Below are 26,077 nucleotides of genomic sequence, written 5' to 3' on the forward strand. Positions count from 1 at the left end.
GTCCATTTGCTGTGCTTGATCAGTCTTCTTGCCATGGGCTACGTCTATCATCAGCGCACAATATTTGTAGCAGAAGTTTCGTACGTCTCTCTGGGGAGCAGACGATCAGGTCCAGATGGACTTTTTTGTTGTTTTTTTAAGAGTCTGCTAACCCTTCACGTTGTGTGAGGAGAACAGACCCGTTGCAACACTGTTACCATCGCCCTGAATTAAATCACTCAAATCTTATTTTTAGACTCTCTCGTTTGTATACCCTATAAAAGTGATGCATTAAATATGCAACTTTTTATCATAAAGATGAATCATAAATCATTTACATTAGTTAACCTCTTAAACCTCTTAAAAATACACTGGTGACAACTCTTTCACAATTCCAGTCCCATTAATCCTGGTATTGTCATCTTAGAATATGCTCGTGTCATCGGGGAAGAAAAAATCCATTAATGGAATAACCTGGTCTATATTCAGGTAATCAGCTGACCTCATTCTTTCAGCACATAGTGTTGCTGAAACTAGACCCGAGCAACTGCAGCATCAACCCCACATCATTTTTTTTGGGCCAGGCAGTTTAATTAATAAAACTTTTGACTCTTCCAGAACAAAGAGCAGGCGTGTCCAATTCCCTCACACAACTCAATCACAGCAGTAGAACAGAGTGGAATGCTGTTGGATATGAGAGCGCAGAGCAAAAGCATTAATCTAATAGTATTCCCTCGAACAGCTGCAGGCTGGCCACACTGAGGGTGTCTGACGCTAAGGGTAGGTATCATACGGAGGTGGGGGTTGGGACAACGTCTGACTATTGTGTTCATTGCATTTCTTCTGGAGACGCAGTGTCCAGTGCTCCTCAGTCCTTTTTAGAAAGCTGAAAGTAGTTCTCTTACGGCAGTGCTGAAGATACCTCTTCATTGTCGTAAGCAATCATGCTGTTATTTATTATTTCTTACACAGGTGTGGAAACTGTATGGAAATTTAACTGTAAACTTTTACATCAGTCTGTTAGAAAAAAATATATTTTAAGATGAGCTAAACCTGAATCTATTAGATTTAGTCAAAAGTCAAAAGCGTTGCTAATTAGTGGTACATATCATTCTGAGTATGTATTTATTATGTGAGGGGATAGCAGGTTTCATGGTGCATTTGGGCATAAAAAGAGATACAAACTGTGCTGGACTGAAGCTTTTCAGAGACCAGAAGTGGACACTCTTCCCCTGCCCGATCGATACAGCCCTGAGAGCTAAACGAAACTGACCGGTCTGGCTGGTTAATGGTCATCTGTCATCTGTGCAGCCGGTGGCTAATGCATTTATCTGTGTGTGTGTGTGTGTGTGTGTGTCTGGTGGACTGTTAGGCGCCTAGAGTAAATCAGACTGACCTATCCCTGCACTAACCAAGCAACACTGAAAGAACAAACACAGGTTACCAGCACTGAACCTAACCTGAAGAAAACAAATATTCTAAATCATAAAAATGTACTTTTTTTTACCATCAGCTACTAGATATAATTTACTGAACATTTTAGACACAGTTATTGCTAAATTACATTTAGTTTACTGTAGTAGTAGTAGTACACAAGCAGTAACCTAGAGTAAATTCAGCAAACTCTAGACCCCAGCTGTTCTGTAAAAAGTGCTGATGTGTTCAATGACTCTGACAGTAGCCCCACTATTCAACTGCTTTGTAGTTACCTAGGTATTTGTGCTTATCTAAACAGTTATCCGAAAGAGAGTTTACTATGTTTACTACATATGAGACATACACTGAAAAAGTAAGTGATCTTTGACCAAACCTTGGACTGTCCACCACACAGATCCACCACAATGACCAGCGACAGCAGAGTCTATTTAACTAAGCAGTGAAACAGAGAAGTGTCCACATCTGCCGCTGTGCTGCGTTATTTATTGTGAGATGCTCTGGAGAGTTTTCAAAAACATGTGGAGATGTTTCTACTGTCACACATTATTTGGCACCAGCGCTAACTGTGTGTGTCTATTTGTGTGTGTGTGTGTGTGTGTGTGTGTGTGTGTGTGTGTGTGTGTGTGTGTTTGAGTCTAGAAGAGAAGTGCTTCAGGCAGAGAGAGAGGCAAAAACACAGAGAGAGAGAGAGAGAGAGAGAGAGAGAGAAAAAGAAAGAAAGAGAGAGAGAGACCCTAACAAACACTGGGTGGCAGGCAGTCTAGCTGGCTTTCTCTCAGATCCCTGAAGGAGTGTGTGACTTCCAAGAGAGCCTGGTGTTCCCTCTTAAACAAACACACTTAAGAACATACATGCACTGAGCCAAGCAGTGGGAAAATGAGACTGGTATATCCCTAAACTGCAAAAAGCTGTGATTTTTTTCCATCTGTGTTGATTTCTCTGAACGTTTCTAGAAAAAATCCAGCCATATGCTTAAAGATGTTCTATGCTCTATGCTGTTCATATGCTTAAAGATAGATGTGAAAACGTCTGCCATTAATTGTCTGCCACAAAGAAGAAGAAGAAGAAAAATATGCGCTTATTTATCTCCTACAGTATCTCACAAAAGTGAGTATATTCCTCACATTCAGTAACTATTTTACTATACCTTTTCATGGGACTACACTGAAGATATGACACTTTGATACAATGTGAAGTAGTCAGTGTATTCAACACACAGCCATTACTGTCTTAACTGCCGGCAACAAAAGTGATTATTCCCCTTAATGAAAAAGGCCAAATTGTGCCCAAACTGTTAATATTTTGTGTGGTCACCATTATTCTTTAGCACTACTTTAACTCTCTTGAGCATGGGGTTCACTAAAGCTTCACAGAGCAGGTGGATGTTAGAGACCTTGTAAGAAAGGGGCAGTTGCCTCAGTACTCCTCACCAGGATGCCGCCAAACAATTTTTTCATTTTTTTTTTTTTTTAGAACACAGGACATGGTTCCAGAAGCCTATACTCTTAGACTGCTTGTCTTTAGCGAACAGTTTGTGTGCTTTCTTGTGCATCAGATTCAGAAGAGGCTTCATTCCTCGACGGTGTGATGCAGACAGAGTTGATGCGGTGTGCAGCATACGGTCTGAGCACTGAAGGCTGACCTCAAACTCTGCAGCAATGATGGCAGTACAGTACTCATGAGTACATTTTTTAAACCCAACCTTTCATTTTTTAACATCCTGCTATATGATTTCTGTAAAGTTTGGTTGTTACTAGGCACTATATAAATAAACTGATTTGATCTGAAAACTGGATTCACATCCAGTTTGGATTTAAAATCTGTCTTTCTCTTTATGGTTCTTTCTCATGCTCTTAGGTAAGTTCTCTTTTTATGTCTTGGCTCCTCTAAATGGAACTTTTTCTGGAAAGCTACTGTCTGATGAACACTTGTTACAATCCTTTAGCACTGCTCTATAAAGCAGTTGAATGAAGGAAGATGATTGTTTTGAAAAAGAAGCAGTAGAAGATAAATTAGAAGGAATCAGAAGGAAGAGCAGAATCAATAAAAGAACAAAGAAGACAGAAAAGAAAAAGCAAAGGGTAGTGGAAGGAAAAGATGATGGAGAAGCAGTACAGAAAGACTGGTTTACACATTTCCATGCAGAAAAAGAAACTGTAGAAGGCTAATAAGACCCTTACCTTGCATTTGGTAGCTGTAGGGTGCCTGTCCCGTCTGTGGTGTGGAGAAGCTGGAGCTGTAGCTGAGGAAGCTGCTCTGGCCCGGAGACTGGGCCTGACTCAGCCCGCTTTCTGTCTTGATGCCTGCCCACAATGCACCTAACACAGTTAGTGACATTATAGCCATAGTGAACCATCCATGGTGCAGCTTCCTCCACAACAAACAAACAACACCAACTCCCAGTCTATTTACAGGACCATAGTTCAGCATGAGGAGAAAACTATGTGATATTTTATCATGACTTAACCTGGTTTAGAATTGTCCAGAACTTTAATTTAATATTAACTAAACTCTTTAAAAATTACCAAAAGTGTTTTTACCCCAAATCAGGTGGACAATCTGGTTACTTCCTTAAAAAGGAACATTTTAGTTTTAGTTTAGCACCAATGTATTATTATTCATTATACCACAGTTAGTTCTGACCCTGCTGTGATTGGCTGAGAGTGATTGGCTGAGAGGTGTTCTATGAGTGTCGTTATCAGCCAGTAATGCACTTTAACCAAAGCTCTCCATGTATTACTCCGCCACATACAGGTAACCTAGCAACAATGCAGCACTTACAAACCAAACAGCGCAGCTACAAACAGAGCAGCAATGGAACGATTTTAACTCACAGTTTTTATAACCAAACAGATCCTATTTTCTCATCCTCTTTAACTCAAAATCTTTCAATAAACAGAGATAATGGAACTGTGGTATAATCACAATAATACACTCAAGGTTTGTGTTTACGACTGCAGCACAGCAGTGCCAATATTTCCAGTTATAGCATTCCCTCTTGTGTGTCATTGCTTATGTAATTAATGAGGGTTAACTGAGATTGAAAATGTTTTTAAGCTTGTGTTCTGTTCTCGTGTGGCTGAGTAGAACGTTTCTGTTTTAGTGTTCTTTTTGTCTAATCATCGACATCTCTCTGAACAGCACAGAAGGAGAAATGCTTTAGCGAGGCTTGTGGGCTGGAAAGTGAAAAACAAGACTTCAGCAGTGTCCTTCAGCAGTTTTCAGCTTCTTACAATCAATACAACTCTCAGTAATTGGTTGAGAACAAACTGAAACATGGAGCAAATTTCAATGCAAGTTTCAAGTTTCTGACTGGACCTTAATATTCTGACTATAAACTGCAAAAAGTGGAACTATATATGTAAGCCAAAAACGTTTATTTTTAATTTTAATAAAAAAACAAGTCATTCCACACGCAATTCTTATATCTACCACTGGGGGCTTTACACACTGTTATTTCACTTTCTGAATTAAACGCCACTTCTTCATCCTTTCCAGCACATATAAGGCTCTTTGCAAACAAACTTCTGTCATACAATCATGTCTTATTTGATATGAGTGAGTAAGACATGATATATTTGTAGGATATCATTCCAGCAATCATGAAGAGAAAGAAAAAAAACTGTCAAATTATGAAGAATGACAATAAATCCATCCAAATTAGAAACAGGAAACATGTCGCTCTCATCGAGCTTCAGCTCACTGACTTCCAGTCTGTGGCTCTGCTTTCTTTCACATTTTACAGCTGTGCTGTTTTGGACACAGTCCTCTTTAACCCACTAAAGCTCTTTCTTCTACTCCATCACTTAGTTAATATTATACAGAACTCAGACATAATAGACACAGAAAAGTATTTTTTTGTTACTTATTGGTTACTTAAGCATTCAGTAGTGGATATTAAATTATGCACAGGAGATGCTGAATGATTGATTCAGAGTGAACAAAGAGTTATTCATAGTTGACGGAGAATAACTGAATGAGTCATAATCTATTCTGAATAATTCATAGTTTATGAATGTATTTGAACATACAATAAACCCATACTGTTGTTTCCTGATGTGATAACGTCATTTTTAAGGTAAAGGTGAGATTAGGTTTCTATATTGTTTTTTACATGAATGTTTCTACATATTTGTTTGACTGCATTTTGTTATTAAATGTATCAGTTTAGCTTAAATTACTTAAATTCTATCACTTAGTTTACAGTGCTTATGCTATGTTTGACAATGGCACAATCATCAGTTATATCAGTGAGTCTGTATTTTACATTTTAGCAATACTGAACAATATTGCCAGGAAAACAGCATATCGGCCAGGCAATTCATGCAATCATTATTTTTTTTGGTTCTGTAGCTAACTGGGTTCTAATTTACAGCAGTGTTTTCTGCTTTTCTCTCTGTTATGTTTGAGTCAGAAGCAAAGCCAAACCCAGTTTATAGACAATTAGAAAAGAAGCCTGAGGAGAGGCCTGCCTTCTTACCGTAGGCCGGGATGCCATAGTGCTGGCCTGGCTGAGGGTACGTGGCGTAGGCTGCGGCCTGCTGCATTCCTGTGGTGTACTGCGTCTGTCCGTACGCAGCCATGTTCTGAGATGAAGGAGTCGGAAGAATGTGAGGATACGCTCGGCTGTTGGGGAAAAAAGAAGCAACTTTTTTACTTTCATTCACTGACAAATTCTTTTCGATTCTGTGACTCGTAAAGTCATAAATACTGCCATAACGAAGTAGAGGAAAAAAAAAAAAAGATTGTTCGGTTGATACACATTGTGAAAGAACAATAAATCAGGCAGGAAATTTTTGCAAGATAATAATTACAACAGATTTGAGGGAATGCGAGCTGCAGACATGAGTGAAAACAAGACGTGCAGATCTGGCAGCAGGATCTAATTAAAGGCCCGAGTGAAGCTGGATGCTGCTTATTTTTTAAAGAAAAATAAAAGTAGCCTTACTTGGAAGGGTAGATCTGTGGAGAGAACTGGTGCGTTTGTCTTGGGCTGAAGCCACTGCTTCCAATGGCTGCAAAGAGTCAAAAAAGAAAAGAGGCAAGCACATATTTAAGCATTAAAAAATAAGATAAATATTGGTTCTCGCCAGCAGAGCCGCTGGAATCCAGAGAAACAGTAATTACACCCAGTTACTCCATTTATTTCACTAACTTTATTCCAGGTTAAGCAATAATGAGGAAAAATAATCAGGTGATGCTTTCTGCTGACTGCATATAACACTTTATTAGACAGCACACACACATGAATACACACACACACACACAACACAGCCGTGGTCATGGTGACTTTAAATGTTTCTCACTAGGAAAAAGTGACAGGTTTGATTACAAGTACGCAATACATAATAAGTCCTTCATTAAACACACACCAGCCTTCAATGACAGTGTGAAGATGCATTCAGTACACACATACACCTATACACACACTTGTGCTACATGAGATTAAACTCTCACACTATTTGCTGAATTTTAATCGTTATAATTCGTCTGGCAAACATTTTGACAACATTATTATTTGTACTTTTATTAGCAATTTTGTTATGCATAATGATTACACTTTGAAGTTTATTAAGTCTTATATTCAGTAGTCTAAATTAGATATTTTTAAACCATACTGGGAAAAGTATTTTCTTATAATACCTTGTTCCTATATTTATACAGAAACAAAGGTCTATTATATGAAATAATAATAATAGCTATCAATCAATAATATCAATAATAACTACATTATTACTCATAGCTGCAATAATGAATAAAAAATCATAAACATATATACATAAAGATAAAAAGACTTACTAAAGACAAACATAACAACTGCCTTTCTCATTTCTAAAATGAGTTCATCCCCTAAAAGGTGTTTGTTTATAAGTGGTAAGCTTTTATCAGTGTTTATGTAGGTTAATGTCAGATGTCATTAAAAACTCCCTCCATTGAGAAAAGCTCTAATAAACATTTCAGGTTGTCCTTATTTGCAGCTAATTAGTAATCGAGTAATCACTAATTAGTGCTGTGGTGAGTGTGATGATGTTTTACATAAACAGGGCTGTGGGAAATGTGCTTAATTAGCTGAGTTCTTGCTGTAATAGGCAGGCAGTGTGTTTGTGTGTGTGTGTGTGTGTGTGCGTGTCGGTGATGTGTGAAGAGCGGGGTGATTTGCGAAGGCTGAACTAAAACCGCACGCTTTTAGCTGCTTTATTAACACTGAACACTTTTCCCCCCTCACTTCAGCACCTGCCTCTACAAAGCCCTCCCCAGAGCTTGCAGCAGCTCTAACATTACTATATTTCATTAGTGCTGTCAGAGACACGCGTCAAGCCCATGATTTATGTGCGTCTAACATTGAGGTATCAAATACTGAGTCAAATTGGTGTAGGGAAATAAGACAAATTAGCAGCAACGCTATACTCCACAGCGAGCTCTCACATTTGCTTAGTAAGCGATGTGAGGAGGCGCTAACACTTATCTAAACATGTTTGCTTAAGTTTGAAACTAATAGAATTCAGAAACTGGAGCTATTTCTGCAGCTCTGCTTAAAACAGTTGTACATTTAAAACAGCTACTTAGCATCAGAATACAGCACCTAAAACTTAAATTGCGATCATGTAGAGAAAGAGCTAATCTAACTCAATCACGCCAAAATATATATTATATATGTGTAGGTGCCTACATGTACTATTTTAGCTGTCCCCTATATATTTATTTGTCCATATGTATTATATATGTACGTAAAGTGGCAAGCAAAAGTAAAAATGGTCAAAATTGGTGTTACTGCGTATCATTACGAGCAAAAGACAAACTGATCTCCAAGAGGTAAGAACAAAAAGAGATTTTACTGCTAGAGGGCACAATACATCAAACCATGTGTAAAAAAGTTTAAGTTGACAAAAGGATTGCTCAAAATCCAAATTAAAATCTGCAATAGGCTAATAGAGGCAAAAGCTAGTGTTTTGCCATGGCCCTCAAATGAGCAGTGCGGCAAAATGGTAAGGCTTTTAAAATAGGCAAAAATTGTTCAAACCAGAATTGAAAGAAAAGATTTTACAAGCTACCAAACTGCCAAAGCAGGTGTCAATCAGTGAACATGCAGGCTACCTGAACTTTACCTTGGATTCTTTATATTTTCACTTTTGTTTTTTTTTTGCATTGCAAAGGTTTCAGATACATAATAACAGATATATCTATAAGCAATAACATTATTTTATGACCAATGTCTATTATGTGTGTGTGTGTGTGTGTGTGTGTGTGTGTGTGTGTGTGTGTGTGTGTGTGTGTGTGTGTGTGCGTGCGTGCACGTTCCCATTACCTGATCCTGAGAAGCTGTCTAATGAGCCGTCGGCTACAGAGGTGGTGATGTCACTGCTGCTCATTGGCTCTGTTTTAACTGGAAATGAAAAAGAAGACAGGCTTTTTAGAGTGAGTGTGTGTGTGTTTGACAGAGAGAGAGAGAGAGAGAGAGAGAGAGACAGAGAGAGAGAAAGAGAGAGAGAAAGAGCACACCACATTCATCCACACAGCATATCTTTAAGCCTGCGTTTATTTCCCCAGTTTAAGGGAGAAATGTAACAGAAACCCCAAACACACGAGAACACAGATCAGCATTTATTACTGAAATGAACAATTATGAGAAAGTGTGACTACAGTCTAATTACTTTATAATCTATTACATCATGCATTATTGATGTATCAGTTCAAGGACTCATAAGATCAAGATGAATTATCATTTAGCCAACTTACTGAAATATCAATACATGATTCATTTACTGATAAGAATGTATTAATTTATTATTGCATCAGGCTTTATTTATTACCAGTTACTGATGTATTAATTATTTATTAGCTTAAGTTACTTCAGTATATATTATTGATTACATAAGTCCATAATTCATTTACTAAAAATTGTTTGTATGAACATCTATAATTAGCAAATCAAGTTATTGAGTTAATACTAACTAATCTGTTATTCATGTTTCAGTTCAATATCAATTTAGTTTATATTACTGATTACAATTGATCAACGCCTTAGTTCAATTTTTTAATTTACTTTATTAATTACTAATAGTTTTTAATTAATACCAATTTGAGTTGGTACACTCTAACATGAAATGTTTTATTGATGACCATGTATTGATTTATCAGTTTATTATTATAATGATTTGTTTCTTTATTATTAAGTCTCGGCTATTAATGTATCAGTTTGACTTACTTCTTATTTCAATACGTTTATTGGTATAATTGTTATTTTTATAACATTGTTTAATATTATGTATTAACAGTATTTTAAGTGGGCTGTCTAAAAGGTAGAGTGGATTAAGCAGACTGTATAAAATGCAGATCAGGTATTATTGAACACTGTTCATGATGGATTAGTGTAGATAAATGTATTATGAGTTGGGTTTTTTTATTTGATCTGTATTATGGGATATTATTCAGCATAAAGAGAGAGAATCCCTGGCAGCGATGTGTGTGTGTGTGTGTGTGTGTATATGTGTGTGTGTGTGTGTGCTGTGGAATTCATGGATGTATGGTATAATTGAGTTGTCAAGGCAATGTAGTGTGTATAAAATAGTTATGAGTTTGACCCAACTGCTCAGTGTTACAGTGAGGAGATTTCACAGAGAGAGAGAGAGAGAGAGTGAGAGAGAGAGAGAGAGAGAGAGAGAGAGATTCTTTATAAAGGCAGAAGTTGAGTGTGTGGGTATTTCAGTCATGCCCAGTGAAACCCCTCACACTCGACACGCCTCAGGCTCATTCATGTCGAACATGATTCAAACACGTGTCTCTGCTGAGCGAATGGAAGACACACACATACACACAAACACACACACACACACACACACACCTTCTCAAACACACTCACAAACGCCAGCATTTTCCCCTCTCTGAATAAAAAGGGAAAATAGTGGTCCGGTTACCCGGCTGCATGCACAAACTAGCGTGCTAAAGCCTAGCTGCATACCAGAAACGACCATAATTGATCTCAGGAAGAAAAAAACAGTAATAACTGAAAAGGCGTAAAGCGCATCAGCCTGTGCTGCTGATGAGACTTCACCACTCACTCACATTCAGATTCTCAAATCATGCTGTCAGAGCAAACACAGCACAAACACAATCCTAATGAAAGGCACAATAGTTGAAGTAAAACACAATCAGATCCAATTACAGGCACTGAAAACGTGGAACCAATCAGGGGATGGATTGATTATCAATAATCACACCAATTATTGTCCTTTCATTGTTTTGGACCGGAACTGCACAAACCTGCAGCGGACTGTGAACTAGAACTTAACAACCAGTCAGCTGTGGTAAGCATAGTGATGTTATCACCTAGAGAGAGAGAAAAGCGGCACATGATAGTCTACCCCACCAACCATCCCCCTAATACCACACTAACCACCCCGTCACCACCGCTGGGGGCTTCTCACAGCACCAACGCAACAAAACCACACACCAGATTACGTTCTGTAAACTGAGCTTCCTCAGAACAGATTAGAGTTCCCAGCAGGAGAGAACGTGAGCAGCTCAGAAACGCTGAACTAAACTTCACACTGAGCTCACGCTTTCACAGCCTACAGTTAAAGCCATATATATACTTTATATCTTTATATATAATAACATAGTTATATATTTCATGTACAATGCAATATTAATTTCATAACATAAAAATAGAATATATAAATAGTATAACAATTGTATATAATGAAATTAGCATTTAGGTTCATTTTATATAAAATGTAATCTTACTTTATTCATATACAATTAGGTCTAACATCACTTTCTTTAGGGGTAAAGGAATTTCCTTTATTTCCGTATACACAAATTTTTTTTTTAATGATAAATTGTTATTTTTTATACGCAAAATAATTAACAAAGTTTATATGTACAGTAAAACATAACACAGGTTTATTGTTTATAGCATTAACTAGTTTACTAATGAAATGAAATGTAATGCAATATTAATTTACTTACATACAATAAGAAGTAGGGTATATATTTATATATATTAAAAAAATAACTTAACAAAAAAATTAACATTACATGTTATAAATGTAAATTACCCTCATTTTAAACTTTTAAAAAATGTAGGTTGATACACCTATTAATTACAATGCAATGTTAATTTATTTATATATAATACAATTTAAGATAAGTTTCTTATTTTGCATTAAAATATAATGTCATTCTCTCTTTATATGTATTTTTTTTCGTAATGCACTGTAACATCAGTGAAAATAAATAATAAATAAGAAAATCTTGTCTATAAACATCAGTGCTCGGTCAGACAGTAGTTAAGAACGCTGATAGAAACAAAAAGACGGCTTACAGTAAATCTGCGGTTTATTACTGAACTGTATCCAGTATGAATGAGTTATTAGGGTGTTCTTACCTTCAGTGCCATTTGGTGTCATGGAATTGTTGTTGATGTGTGTGTTATCAAGGGTCGGGCCGTTTGGGGATTCGCTGCTGCCACTGACTCGACTGTGCGGACTGGCTAGATCCTGCATTTCCATAGACCTGTGCACACACACATGCACACACACACACACACACACACACACACACACGATCAACGTTGACTGACAATAGTGATTCTTGTGCAACAGTATGGTTATACAAAAAAAAATTAACTATAAATGTGTTTTGCTCCATAGCATATGCAGACACAGCCTGTTTATTAAACCTATTAAAAATTCTGCTTACATATAAAAAGATTCTACTTCAAATATTGAAGTATTTCTAATGCTAATGGAATAGAATCATAAAGCACCAGCACACACAGAGTCATAAAGAACCATTTACAAAAAGTTCTATACATACTCATTACTGACCAATAATCATATTTCAGTATTCTACTTTACTATAAAAGGTTCTTTAAGGCTTCTGTATACAGCTGAATCTGAATACTCAAAGAATCTTCTGAATGTGTGTATGGCCTCTTAATCAGTTAAATAGATTTTTTTTAGATTGCACTTACGAATTACACTGTCAATATGTGTCAGTCCTATACAGAGCTCATTTTTTTTTCTTTGACTTAATAAAGATCTCATCCTCACTTTTTTAATACAAAGACTGCTGTTAGATGTGTCCATTTATCCCAAAGAGCGTGAACGTGGTGGTCCGGTGGAGAAGCAGAATTAACGAGGGTGTTCCCCCCGAGACACAGCCAGCGACACCTGACCCAGACTTAACAATTAATGAGACACCTGATGATTGACTTTAAGCTCATTTTAAACATCAATAATAAAACAGCAGCACTGCGGCCTAGAGTCCAGTTTTCATCCTGATTTACACACTTGACATGAACACACACACACGCACACACACACACTCTGAATGGAATGCTTGAAGAGTTCAGTATGGAGCTGCTTATGTTTTAATTGTTCCTGTGTTTACACTCCCAATGCAAAACACAGCAGAGCCCCCACAAACAAGTTTACTGCACACAGCAAATTAACACCAGTGTGTGTGTGTGTGTGTGGAGAGGGGGGCACCCAAAGGCAAACTCTATGACTTTATGACCAGAATAATGCTTCTAACAAACACTCTTTATGTTCAAATGAGCTCTAAACACACACTAGGCCTGTTACAATGTTTTTAAGATATCATATTGTCATTTAATGCCACTGGTACAATAATATAATAACAGCATATTAATGCAATTGTACCAGATTAAAGAACAATGAACCTTTGATAATAAAAAATTCCAGACCTCTGAACTAAAATACAAACATACATAATAAGGCAAATAAAATAAAATAACATAAATGTTTTTTTAAACAAAGTAAATATACCTTCTCAATTACACTGAAAACATTTAACACATAATTGGCAACACTGCGATCAGAAAACAGGATTCAGGTCATGTTCATATATTGTACCATAGGTCAATAATGTTAGTATTGTCACAGGTTTAACGCATGATATCACCTGCTATAATGAATAGCAAAGAGTTTATAATATTAATTAAGTAATTTAAACACACTACTGATTATTCAGACCATAAATATTCACTAACATCACACATACATATATAAATATGACTGATATTTAGTAAAAATAATGTTTAATCAGTAGGAGTGTGTGTGTGTAAATGGCTGGTCCGTATGCCATGATCAGAGCAGGGGGCTGAGTGTGTGTGTGTGTGTGTATGTATGTAGACAAGCGGCTGTAATGAGGAGCTCTGTGACGGCTCAGTCTAAAATAAACACAGTCAAACTATCATTCAAATACATCTATTATCTCTCTTTCTCCTTCACTTCTCTCTCTCCTTGCATATCTTTTCATTTTTTCCTTTCTTCCATTCTCAAGCATTTCATTTATTCTTATATCTTATCTTTTTTAGTAGTTATCTTAATAGTTTATTCTTTCGCTTCTTCTTCCTGATTATCTTCTGTATACCCTTTTCCTTTCTTTTCAATATTTCCTTTTTTACTATTTTACTTATCTTTCTCCATTAAATGTTTTACAGTCCTTTCATTTTGATTTCTTTTCTCCTTGTTTTTTTCCTGTCTTATTCTTTTTTTATTCTCTTTCATTCTTTTCCTTTTCTCTCTCTGTCATTTGTTCACTCTCTTTTCTATTTTTTCTCTTTCCCCTTCTTTCTGTCTGTATTTGTCCCTTTCTCTCTCATTCTAAATTCAGCTCAGTTTAATCAAATGTATCAGGATGCTAAATTTTCCAATATGCTAAATGTTGTAGATACTGTGACATCTCAGTCAATTAAAGTTATTGAAATGCAACTAAAGATGTAATTGGCAATCATGAAGAATGACAGGGAAGAAGAATGGTGTCTTTCGCTCAGACAAACATACTATATGTTTACGGCTACAGCATTCATCATATCAGAAACAAATAATAAAACAACATGCATTCATTCCATTTCATTAAAAAAGGTCAAAAAGGAAAAGGCCAGTTTGTCCACACTTTCAAAAAAGAAAGCACCCTAAAGGGTTCTAGACTTAGACATGTGGTTCTAGAAAAACACTGATAAAACTGGTAGCTAATTTTTAACTTATATAGTTGAACCTCATTTAAAATCACACCAATTTTAAAAACTGCTGTTCATTAAAACAACTATCATCTTCAGTCTAAATTATTCTTTAATGAACCAAAAGTGGTTCTGCTATGGCATCACTTTAGTGTACTGGAGTTTGGACTCGACTTCAGAAAAAAGCTCAACTTCAGTGATGCTCCTGCCTAGTCAGCCCAGTCTCTCTCTCTCTCTCTCTTACCTGAAACTGGATGGGGCTCAACCATCTGACTCAGATATCCTTTTTTCCCCTTTTTCTTCTCTCTTTTTCCCCTTCAAGTTTTTTTTTTTCCACCTGCTGATCCTCTATAACAATGTCCGTCCTTGTTATTCCAGCCCGGTGTCACTGTCCAGACCCATCCGTCACACAATAGCCGTTGTCTGAGAAAACATTATTGTTATGCTGGAGAAGCCCGAGCCGGACGAACAGAGACACATTGTGAGGAGAGGGTTTTTTTCAGAGTTTCTTTTTTTCCGGGCCCTCTGCTTCCTCCTGCAGGTCCGGCCTCCTCCCTCCCTCCGGAGGTGGACTGACTGATGGAAAGGTGATTCATCATTGGAGGAGGACAGCTGCAGACTGGATTAGCTCTCGGCCAATCAACACGCAAACAAGGCTTAGCCAAGGTAAGTAGGAAGGGGAGGAGCCAGGGGGCAAAGGGGGGCACGGGTAACTACTGCTAATACCCCCCCCAGTAGGGGGTAGGTAAAAAAAAAGTGAGAGAGTGAGCGAGAGAGATAGAGAGAGATGGACTGTTATTTTGCCTGTGTTTTTTTTTTTTCATTTCCAATTCATATTTTATTTTAATTAAAATGTAGGGATTTACACATCTTTAAAAACAACTCTTAAAGTCCATATCAAACAAAATCAAAAAGAAAAAAAAACAGGCGAGAAAGAGAGAGACAGGTGAACTGTGTTCTGTCATTAGCACTAAAGCATCAGCTTATTTCTTAAGACATTTCTTAATAAAGCAGCTTAAAAATCTAAGCACAATGTAGGATGTATTTAATATCATTATAGCATAACTTATGTATGTAACATGGAACAGTGAAACTTAGAAAAGCAGCAACAGTGTGCATATCTAGTACTGCTGTAACTGTATGACTTATGTATGTAACAATTGTAACTTCATATTGTACAGGGTAACAACAGTGTAACGTGTACCTAATACTGTTAAAGCGTAATGTATGCATGTATTGCATGTATATTGCTGTAACTTATGTATGTAACAATTGTAACTTCATAAAGTACAATGTAACAATAGTGTTACATGTACCCACTATTGTTATAGCATAATGTATGTATGTAACAGTTTTACAATAAAAACATTGTAAAACAATTTTGCTGTAACTTATGTTTGTAACAATTGTAACTTTCTATTTGAGACTGTAACATCTTGCTGCTGTCAAAATAATTTTGGAGCACTTCTATTGGTCCACTCGTCATTAATTTTTGTGAAAAAGTGCACTACAGTGCTGCTACAGTGACCGTATGTTATGAACAATATTGTAAAAACTATTTATCTAACACTGTAGCCAAAAACTGACTAATATAATTTTAGAATAGATTAACATAAAATAATAATAACACTATAATACTGGTAAGTATGTAACAATGGTTCAAAAAGTATGAAACAAAAATGTAACAAAGTATGTAACAAAAGAACAGGAAAAAAGATGTAGTCTGTAAAAACTACACACTATTGTTTTGCAACTGAATGGTTTCAGATGTGTTTCAGCAATAATGTATCTAAATATGATCAACTTACTAAACACAGAGAGGGAGTAAGAGAGAGAGAGGGAGAGAAAGAGGGAAAGAGAGAGGTGTGAACAGAAGCAGTGGAGTGTGACCCCCCGCAGCATCCTCAGCACATCTTTCATCTGCAATCGACGCTTATCTGAAATTTATCTGCACTCCCTCTGCCTTCACACTGACAGGCACTAACGACCATCAGCCCTGAGGCTGCGGGATACAGAGAGAGAGAGAGTGAGTGAGAGAGAGAGAGAGAGAGAGAGAGCGCACAGTGGTGCATCTCCACTAGAAACAGTAAGATGGTGAACATATGGAGCCGCATGTGTTTCTTATGACTCTACAAATGAATGCTGCTATTACTCTTCCACTTGGCAGATAAAACTCTCGCCCTGCCGTCCACTCTCACTCCAGCCACGGACTATACACTCCTCAAAATGCTGCCCTGCACACACACACACACACACACACACACTACAGCCCAGACCAGCCTTATTCACAGTAGAAAACAAAAAAAAAAAAAAAAAGAGAGAACAATCGCATTTTTCTGATTGGATTTGTCCTTTCTTTCTGCATCTAACTGATTAACATTTTATTTTTATTTTAAAATTTTATTATTAGTATCAGCTTATCACTAAACTGATATTTTATTATAATAAACAAGTATTAGATTTTGATACAAAATAGTAGTAGATTTTGAATGTTGAACCGGCCAAGTACAATTACTCATAATAGATATTGAACAATTCATAGTTTAAAGTAAATCATTCATAGTGGCTACGGATTTTGTCATGGTAGATCCTGAATAATTTGTACTATACACTGAATCATTAATGGTATATACTAAATAATACAAAGTAGATCCTGAATTATTCATTGTAGATACTGAACAATCATTCTAAGTACATTTTGAATAATTTTTATATTTTTAATAGCTATTCATCTTCCACTTTTTCAAGATACATGTTTATCCTGATAAACTAAGTCCTTCATTGTAGACACAGAATCATTTATAGTTAATTCTGAATCATTTGAATAATTCTGGGTAGATTTACCAAATAATTTTAAATAGACTCTTCTATGCCTTTTCACATAACTAAATAACTAATATATAATAATGAAATGAAAGACACACAGACTTGCTGCTAACAGTAAAATAACTAAAAGACTGTAACAGTTTTGACGTATAATATTCATTTATTTTTTTGTATGTACTATGTGGGTGAATTCAGTGCTGCAGCTGGAAGGGTTAAAGTCAGCGAGATGGCATCGGCTTACAGCAAGCGCTGAGGAATAGCGTGAAGAGGGCGAGGACCCAGAAATAAAAGGGCAGAGGTGCCGCTAGATTGAGATTAGTGTGTATGAAGCGGAGAGTTTGTTGGTTTTGGCCGTCTCTCTACCAGCAGGTGATTCTCTCCAGGTGAAGGGGGTGGGTGTGGGGGGCGGAGCTTTAAAAAGGAAAAAAACAAGCTCTTCTCCCACACCACTGAATATTTACTGTTTAAGAAAAAGGGGGAAAGGGAGTGCATTCAGCATCTTTGATGTTCGTCTGAATTGAACCTGAACTGAACGGCCTTTGATGCTGCAGAACAAAGCGAAGCATTGTCAAAAAAAAGACGCCAAAAAAGCCAAGCGCGCGTCACTCAGGAGTGTTTGCTGAGGGTTTTGTCTCGCTTTGCTTGTTTCCAGCTCTGCGTTTCCACAGGCAAACACACGGCCCCGCTTTTAACACAGACGCACACACACACACACACACTCTGACACTGACCAAGTGGAACTAAACACTTTCATTCTGAGGAACATCAGTTCAACATTCTCCTTAGATAAGAGCAGACAGTAGATAAAAACGGGAATGTTTTATGAACGCAACCTTAAATAAATCTAAATTAGTGCATTTTAAAAACTAACAATAACTAAATAAAGCATTAAATCTTAAATCCCCATTTTTCTCCACCTCTGCTCTCTCCTACATACCCTAGTTTAACTGTATAGAGCTTAGGGTGCGTACACATTTCCAGTGTTAGAGCTCCGTGCTCCTCATGTGTTGCACGTTACCAGTTTTAAAAAACAATGCTTTAATCAAAATAACTTAAAAACAACTAATCCCTACTTAAGCTGGTCAGCTGAGTCCACATGGTGGCCCAGGAAAAATAAATCTACTCGCAGAGAATGTCGATGTAGACAAAAATTGGACACAGATGTGAGTGGAATTAGACACAGTTTACAAAAACGCAACACTGCACTTGTCTTTGAGTGCTCACACCATAGAGCCGCCACTAAATACAATGGAAAGTAGTTAAGAAATAAAACACTAAATAAGTGTTGAACAGTCAATGTATCTATGAAAAACAAAATGTATTCATGTATTTAATAGTAATATGACCATAACAACATATTTGTTTTTGGCACTCGAAAATTATTGTTATATTATTATATTATTATTATTACATTAATACGTACATAATATTGCACAACATTATTAGACTGCACTAATAACTGAACAAGGATTCACCAAAAAAACTCAACCGCACACACTCATTAGCGGCGCGGCAGGAGCTCTCCCATTGTTTCCAGTGCCGATTATACAGATGAAAGGCTGATATGTAATTAAAACGTTAATTCCTGGCAGATGTGTCTCATCTTGGTGACGTGTAATTTGTCTCGCTGTGTTTTATTCGCTCTGACAAGCTGCCCGGCAATTCAGTGAATAGCTACACGAAAATCTGCTAATGCTGCTCTCCTCGGGCTCCGAAATGATTTCCAGAAGGCCACTTGATTTTTGAACGGACCTCCAGCGCAATACGCTGGCTATCCCCCTGCTCGGCCTACCGCAGCGCAATCACAACACCACTCACAATCCCAGAGAAACGCACTGAAAAGCTTTTCTTAAAGAAAAACAATTAAATTAACACAATAAAATGTGGAACGCAAACTATTCCTGTTTCTCACGTCCGTGAAGAAAACGATATAAAACTTCAACATTATACCATTCCATTTAAGATCATTTATTAACGTAACTCCAAAAAAAAATAAAAAAATGTATTTGTCTGAATTACCTTCACTGAGGTGCAGTAAACTCACTGAACATCCCAATAAGGACCATTAACAACACTGAGCTATTTGCATAAACAATTAACACAATCTTTAAAGGTCAAGAGGTCAGAAAGTGATCGTTCTCCATAGTTTACAATCTTCATCCTGTATCTTCCGCACTGTCCCGTTTGTGTAAACAAGCTTCCCGATTACACGTCAGTGTAAACCGTGTGAGCGGGAGAATCGGTATCCGCTTCCTGTTCCCGGTCTGACCGACGGGGTGTGAATATAATGGTACCCCGTTATTATTTACCAAACTCCGCTCTTCAGCCTCCGCTCCCCTCTCTGCCCCTCATAAACAGTTTCAATTAACCCTCTGCGTCTTTCAGCATGCACCATTTGCAGCACACACACACACACGCACGCACGCACGGATAGAAAGACAGATGCACGACACTGGGCCTTCAGCAAACAGCACTACCCACCGCCACTCGCCGCCTGACAGCTTAGCAATTCCCTCAAACACTGGCCTTATTAAAGCAAATACAGCGGGTCAACAGCCCCAATCAGACGGCTCGTTAGCAAATAATTAGATAAACAAGCGCGCATGAAAAGAACAGAGCGCTGTTTTATCAGCTAACACACACACAGCATTGAGAACATGCCCTAATGCTAGCTTATTCTAGCTGAATTACAAGCATTTCAACCTAAAGTTAAAAATGTGCCGATTTAACCCACTAATCTATATCTACTGTCTACTTCTGAACACTCATTTGAGTCCAGAGTTCTTTTTTCAGTCCATTTTTAAACATTACTTTAAATCTAAAACTAATTTTAGTCCAGAGTCTTTGTTAAACAGTAAAAATCTGTAAAAAAAAAAATCTGTTTTTAAAAATGTTATTAAGCTTAAAATCTTTAAATCTAAGTGAGGTCTACAAAAAAGCTACAGTGTAAATTTGTCAGTATTAAATAAACACTTTCAGTGTTAAATCAGCACTTTTGCTGTATAATTTTAAAACTCACTGTGTTTCTTTAACACTAGAAGTGTTCATTTAACGCAGACAAATTTAATGAGTAATTTTAAACATTATTTGAGCTTAAAATCCTCTTTTGAACACAGATTCAAGTCTGTATCTTTTTAAATACTAATTTATTTAATTGTCTTGCTTAAAATGTTAATTTAATTCCAGGTTAAAACACAATTTTAAATCTGAGACTTTTAAATACAACATTAGAAAAAAAATCCTGACTACAACACTAATTTGAAAATAGTGTCTAGTTGTAAATGTTTATTTAATTAATCTATTTATAAAAGTTTAATGGTGCAAATTACAAAATTAATTTGAAAATTGCTCAAAACAAAAATGAATCGTAAGCTGTTTGATCGGTTGACAACTTATTGTGATGTCTGAACACAAGCTCGATTAAAATAATAATACATTCAGGTTCTAGTTTGATTAGTTTTAATACAATTGTGTCTGTTTATAATAAATTGGTCATTCGGTAAAAAGAGCAGCTGTTGTTTTAAAATAAGGCAAAATAAAAAATACAGTTAAAAAAGGAGAAGGAACAGTATTTGTGTGGATTGTGTGGAAATAAGCAGTAAATTGAGAGTAAGTTTCTACAGTGTTAGAACGTGCTGGGTGTGGATAAGTGTAAGAAACAGGAACATTAGCAGTTGTTTGAGAGGCTGAAGCCGTGCATTCCTGCTGCTGCAGATGGCACCGGACGTCAAACTGACTGCACTCAGACTGAGCTGCCGTTGTTTACTGTGCCGGAGCGACTGCGCCCTTACAAACAACCGCTGCGTAAGAGTTCTCAGCTTCCATCTGTACTTGGTGTGGAAGCTTTTCACTGTCTGTAGGCTCACTGAATATTTAAAAAAAATACACTTATCATTTATTCATTTATTTAGGATTTTTAGGATTTTATTTTGTTTAAAGCTTTTGTTTTTTTTATATAAAACATTCACTCAAAGGTTCCTTAAATTGTTTTAGTTAAAAGGATACAGGCTCTTTAAATGATGTAGATTATTTTTATTTTAAAAACTTACATTTTTTCATTTTTACACTTACATATCCATTCATTTAAGATTTTAATTAAAATATTAATTAAAAGTTCCACAGTTCCTCTGAGTTTCAAAAATGATCCTCACATTTGCAGCTTTATATTCCTAAAGAGATACACTATATCCTCAACTTGTTTTAATGTAAATCAATATTCTATTCTATTACAGAATCAGAGTTTGTTAAATAATTTTAAAATGCACAAAATAATCATCCTTTATTTAAACATGTTGTAACCGGTATGAAACATTTATAATATAATAATAAGTATTCCTGTCCTTTAGATGCACTGTTTTCTAGTTGCTGTGATACATTTACACCATTTGAAGGTTCTTTATAGTTTTTAGGATTTTTTGAGCTTATGGATAAGAGATTTGGTTAAAATATCATTGGTGTCTTTGCTACATCACTGCCCCAAATAGACATCTTTTAGTTTTTAAATTGCAATCAAAGAAAATGTATGTGTATTTAAAAGCACAGCTTATGACAGCAGAACTAAAATAAATAAATACATTTTAGTTCCTATAATTTATTAATAATTGCACCTGTTTTTAAGGCCCGTCCTCACCTGCAGAAAGCTCCCACAGATACGATAGGAATATAACTGGTACCAAAAATGACACTTTTAGTCTTCATCTTATTTACAATCAAACCTCAAAGTTTAAATTATGTTTTAAATTCTGTTTAATTAGGTATATAATACAGCATGTGCTTATGTTACTGATTCTGCAGAGCTGCTGTCTAATGCAAACTGTGCTGGATTCAAATATTTCTAGTATATTTTAGATATTTGTACACATTTTGTTTATTCGTTGAGATATTATAGTGTTGATGTGTAAAATTATTATTTCACTATTATTAAGGCATACTACAACATTAATGTTCTCGTCATTTCTCTGTTTTCTCCATGCATGTCGGCCTGTATTGTATTTAATTTTTTTCTCCCTGTTTTTGTACTACATTTTGTTTAATTTAAATGTGTTTTATAAATAAGCATACTTACATAACAGTTTTAATTACTATATAAAACTGAAATATAATAAATACACAGCAATGTGTGTAATAAACATGTTCTACGGGTGCTGCGTAATGTCAGTGATTAATTAGTGCTAAAAATTTCCCTTAACGCAAGAAAGTGGAAAAATTGGAAATTTTAATACAAACCATTTTTATAATGCTGTTATTAACGTGTTGTTAATGTTTAGAAATTGCTTTTTTATTGTAATAAAACTGTTATATATAATTAACTGTTTGCAGACTGAAATGATACACTAATAGACTGGTTTCTAACACGAATACAATTCAACACACGCATACACACTCACACACGCAAACACACACACATAGACAGAGGCTTCGAGTGTTAAAACAGTACTCACTGCACTTCAGGATGAATCCGTTCACTTTGTTATCCCGACTTTTCCTGCTGTTTTCTGCAGAGCGAGCGTGAGTTCCAGAGACACACAGACTGTGTGTGTGTGTGTGTGTGTGTGTGTGTGTGTGTGTGTGTTTCGCAGAAACTCTGCTTTGGAATCAACTCAAAAACACACAGATCACACACGCGGAGAGAGAGATTTTTTCTTTTTCATTTTAGGTGTGAGAGAGCCATGGGGTCCGCCGCTGCTGATCTCTAGAGACTCCCGGTGTGTGTGAGTGAGTGAGTGTGTGTGTGTGTGTGAGAGTGTGTAAAGGAGAGCAGTCCGCTTTACTGCTGCGGGCAGTGGCCAGCCGGAGTCTGAGGAAGAGAAAAAAAAAAGTGACGGAGAGAGAGAGGGAGAGAGAGAGAGAGAGAGGGAGAGAGTTGGTAGAGAGAGGGAGGGAGTGGGAGGGAAGTTGGGAGTTTAGAAAAGACCGAGTTGTACTCTCTTTCTGTATCTCTCTACCTTTCTCTCTCTCTCTCTAACTCACTCACTCCATCCTCTCACTCTATCTCTCTTTTATTTCCTCTCATGTCTATTTTCCCCTTTCTTTTCTCTCTGACTGTCACCTTTCTTTTCCTCCTCCCTTTACCAAGCTGTCTTTTTTCAGGTTTTCTCTTCTTATTTCTTACTCCTTTTGTCCACTTTTCATTCTTTTTTTTCTATTGTCTTTCCTATTTTTTTCCTTCTTTTCCTTATCTTTTTTCTTCGTTCTTTTCTTTACATTTTTCAACTTTTTACTTTCTAATTTTTTATTGCCCTTCTGTTTATTCTCTCCATATCTCTTTCTTCCTTTAATGTTCTTTACATTTCTTTCTTTTATCTTCTCTCTTTTCTTTAGTTTTTCTTTCACTTTACTTAATGTCTCTTTTGCATTCTCGCTCCTCTAATTCTCTGTTCTCTTTTATTTATCTTTCATCCTTAATTTCTCTCATTTTTCTTTCTTTCTGAATCTCTTTCTTTCTCCCATCACTGTTGTCTTCCTCTTCCTGTTACTATCTGTCTTTCTCTCCTTCAGTCATTTCATGTCACTCATTCGAAGCTTTAAGGACTTGAGGCATCTCCAGATTTTATCACTGATTCAAAGACAATGTAGCTGCAGATCCTTCATGCATCTCCACACACTCACACACACACACACTCTCACACACACACACAGTGCCCTGGGGCAAGGCCTGCTTCCCTCCCTCCCTCTCTCTCTCTCTCTCTCTCTCTCTCTCTCTCGCGTCTGTTGTTTTTATTTTCTTTTTTTTCCGGCTGTAGAGCTGTAGAGCTGCGGAGGCTCAGTGCTGGTCAGTGTGTGTGTGTTTGTGTTGTGGATGGTCATTCGGGCTGCTGCAGGTAGAAATGAGGGTATTATGGGTTTTCAGTAACGAGCTTTGGTATTATTGTAGTTTTACTGGGACTGGCTGGATTATCCAATCAGCAGCGTGTTAAAGGTAAACCTGTCCACTAAACTTAAACATAACACAGCTACATTTACTGCAGGATAGTCACTCACACACACACACACACACACACTCAGTCTCACGTCTAGGGGGCAATTCAGCCGGTACACCTATCACTAATTGTTTTTGGAGGTGGGAGGAAACTGGAGTACCCAGAGGAGAAGCACACGGACACAGGGGAACACAGCTAACACCTCGCAGTATATTATTATATTCATAATTAATCACATTATATTGTCCAGCAAATCATAAAGAATCAAACTACTTGCGAATACAGGTACAATTAATCACAATGTTTTTTGTGCAGCTAATTCTGATAAACTTCAAATCCCTATTTTTTGTGTGGTTAATCATAAATCATAATATCATTAGGTAATTTGAAAATAATATTTAGTAAATAATTTTTACATCATATTTTATACAAGTTAATCCTGTAAAAATATAAAAAAAGTAAACAAACTGTAAACATAAATTACAAATGTTGTATGTATTTTTATATTGTGCAATCACAATGAATCACATAACTTAGTAAAGTGAATCATGACTAATCACTTTACTTTGTGTGGTTAATTTATATAAATCATATAATTTTGTGAGGTTAATTATGGTTAAGTGCATTATTTTGTGCTGATAAGTTTGCTTAATCACATTATATGGTGCACTTTATCACAAGAATCTGGTGTGGTTTATTATGTTTCATAAAATTATATGGGCAGTTAATGGCAAGTAATCAACTCATTTGATGCAGTTAATCTGCTTAATTTGGGTATTTGGTGCAGTTTAAAAGAATAAATGAAAACGAAATTTTAAAATTGTTAAAATCACCCTTTTAAAAAAAGAATGTATTTAATAATGTCAGTAATTCAAATGATATGAAAATACACCTTGTTGGTTCTTGTTACAATAAAGATTTATTAAGAGTACTGCACCACCACTCAGCGGCTTTATTTTTTATATTTTTTACAGTTTAGTAATTTCCTGATCACATGGTACTTGCGGTAGTGGGAGGTCATTAGCATCTACTGAGACCTGTAAAGATCCACCGCATCTTTTTAAAGTGCTCCTCACAAAATACCCTTACAGCTCAACAAGCTTGCAGGAGATCACTAGCTGCTAATTCTGTTGTGTCAGGTAGCAGAGGCCCACACTGTGTAACACTGCGCCTGGTGATTGCGAGAAGTAAAACCATTCTACCCACTCAGAGAAAGTGAGTGTTTTAAATAAATAAATATATGTTATATACACAGTACAAAATACATTTTAATGTTCTTACAAAATAAAGAGAAAGCCACAGATCCACAGGTAATTTAAAATCAATTTATCTGTATTTCATTAATTTTATCTATTGGAAAAAAAACTACACCATTACTTTTGCACTTGAATATAATTAAGAGGAAGATGGATGATCACAATCCATCAAACCAAGCCAACTGCTTGACTTTTCGTGCCAGGAGTGGCATAAAGTTATCTAAAAGCAGTGTGTAAGACTGGTAGAGGAGAACATGCCAAGATGTATGAAAACTGTGATTAAAAACCAGGGTTATTCCACAAAATTTTGATTTCTGAACTTTTAAAACTTTATGAATATGAACTTGTTTTCTTTGCATTATTTAATGCAAAGTTGTTATTTTAGCCGTTTCTCATTTTCTGCAAATAAATGCTCTAAATATTTTTTTTTCTATTTGGAGTTTGGGAGAAATTTTGTCTGTAGTTTATAGAATAAAACAACAATGTTTACTTTATTCAAACATATACCTATAAATAGCAAAATCAGAGAAACTGATTCAGAAACTAAAGTGGTCTCTTTTTTTTCTACAGAGCTGTATTTCATAGAAAGTAAGAACAGTTTCATTTAGTTTAAAGCAAAAAAAATGGATATTTAAGAACTGCAAAAGACAATTGCACATTGCGATGGCGAT

The 26,077-nt window shown here is 36.2% G+C and overlaps 1 protein-coding gene across 5 annotated transcripts in view; it reads right to left on the minus strand.

Annotated features, from left to right (window-relative positions):
• The window catches only part of eya1 (EYA transcriptional coactivator and phosphatase 1), a 121,116-nt gene that overhangs the window by 36,193 nt on the left and 58,846 nt on the right, over positions 1-26,077 (minus strand). For 2 of the 5 annotated variants that reach the window (XM_049485453.1, XM_049485452.1), the window contains 6 exons: positions 11,804-11,931; positions 10,678-10,743; positions 8,723-8,800; positions 6,365-6,431; positions 5,897-6,042; positions 3,597-3,719 (listed from right to left, as the gene is read on the minus strand). In XM_049485453.1, coding sequence (XP_049341410.1) covers positions 3,597-3,719; positions 5,897-6,042; positions 6,365-6,431; positions 8,723-8,800; positions 10,678-10,743; positions 11,804-11,927 — 604 coding nt within the window. In that variant the 5' untranslated portion in view covers positions 11,928-11,931. Of the gene's footprint in view, positions 1-3,596; positions 3,720-5,896; positions 6,043-6,364; positions 6,432-8,722; positions 8,801-10,677; positions 10,744-11,803; positions 11,932-14,648; positions 15,022-22,671; positions 23,039-26,077 lie in introns of those variants that run through there. The other 3 variants (XM_049485450.1, XM_049485451.1, XM_049485454.1) reach the window with 3 other exon arrangements.

This window comes from Astyanax mexicanus, chromosome 1 (genome assembly GCF_023375975.1).
Source record: "Astyanax mexicanus isolate ESR-SI-001 chromosome 1, AstMex3_surface, whole genome shotgun sequence".
NCBI lineage: Eukaryota > Metazoa > Chordata > Actinopteri > Characiformes > Acestrorhamphidae > Astyanax > Astyanax mexicanus.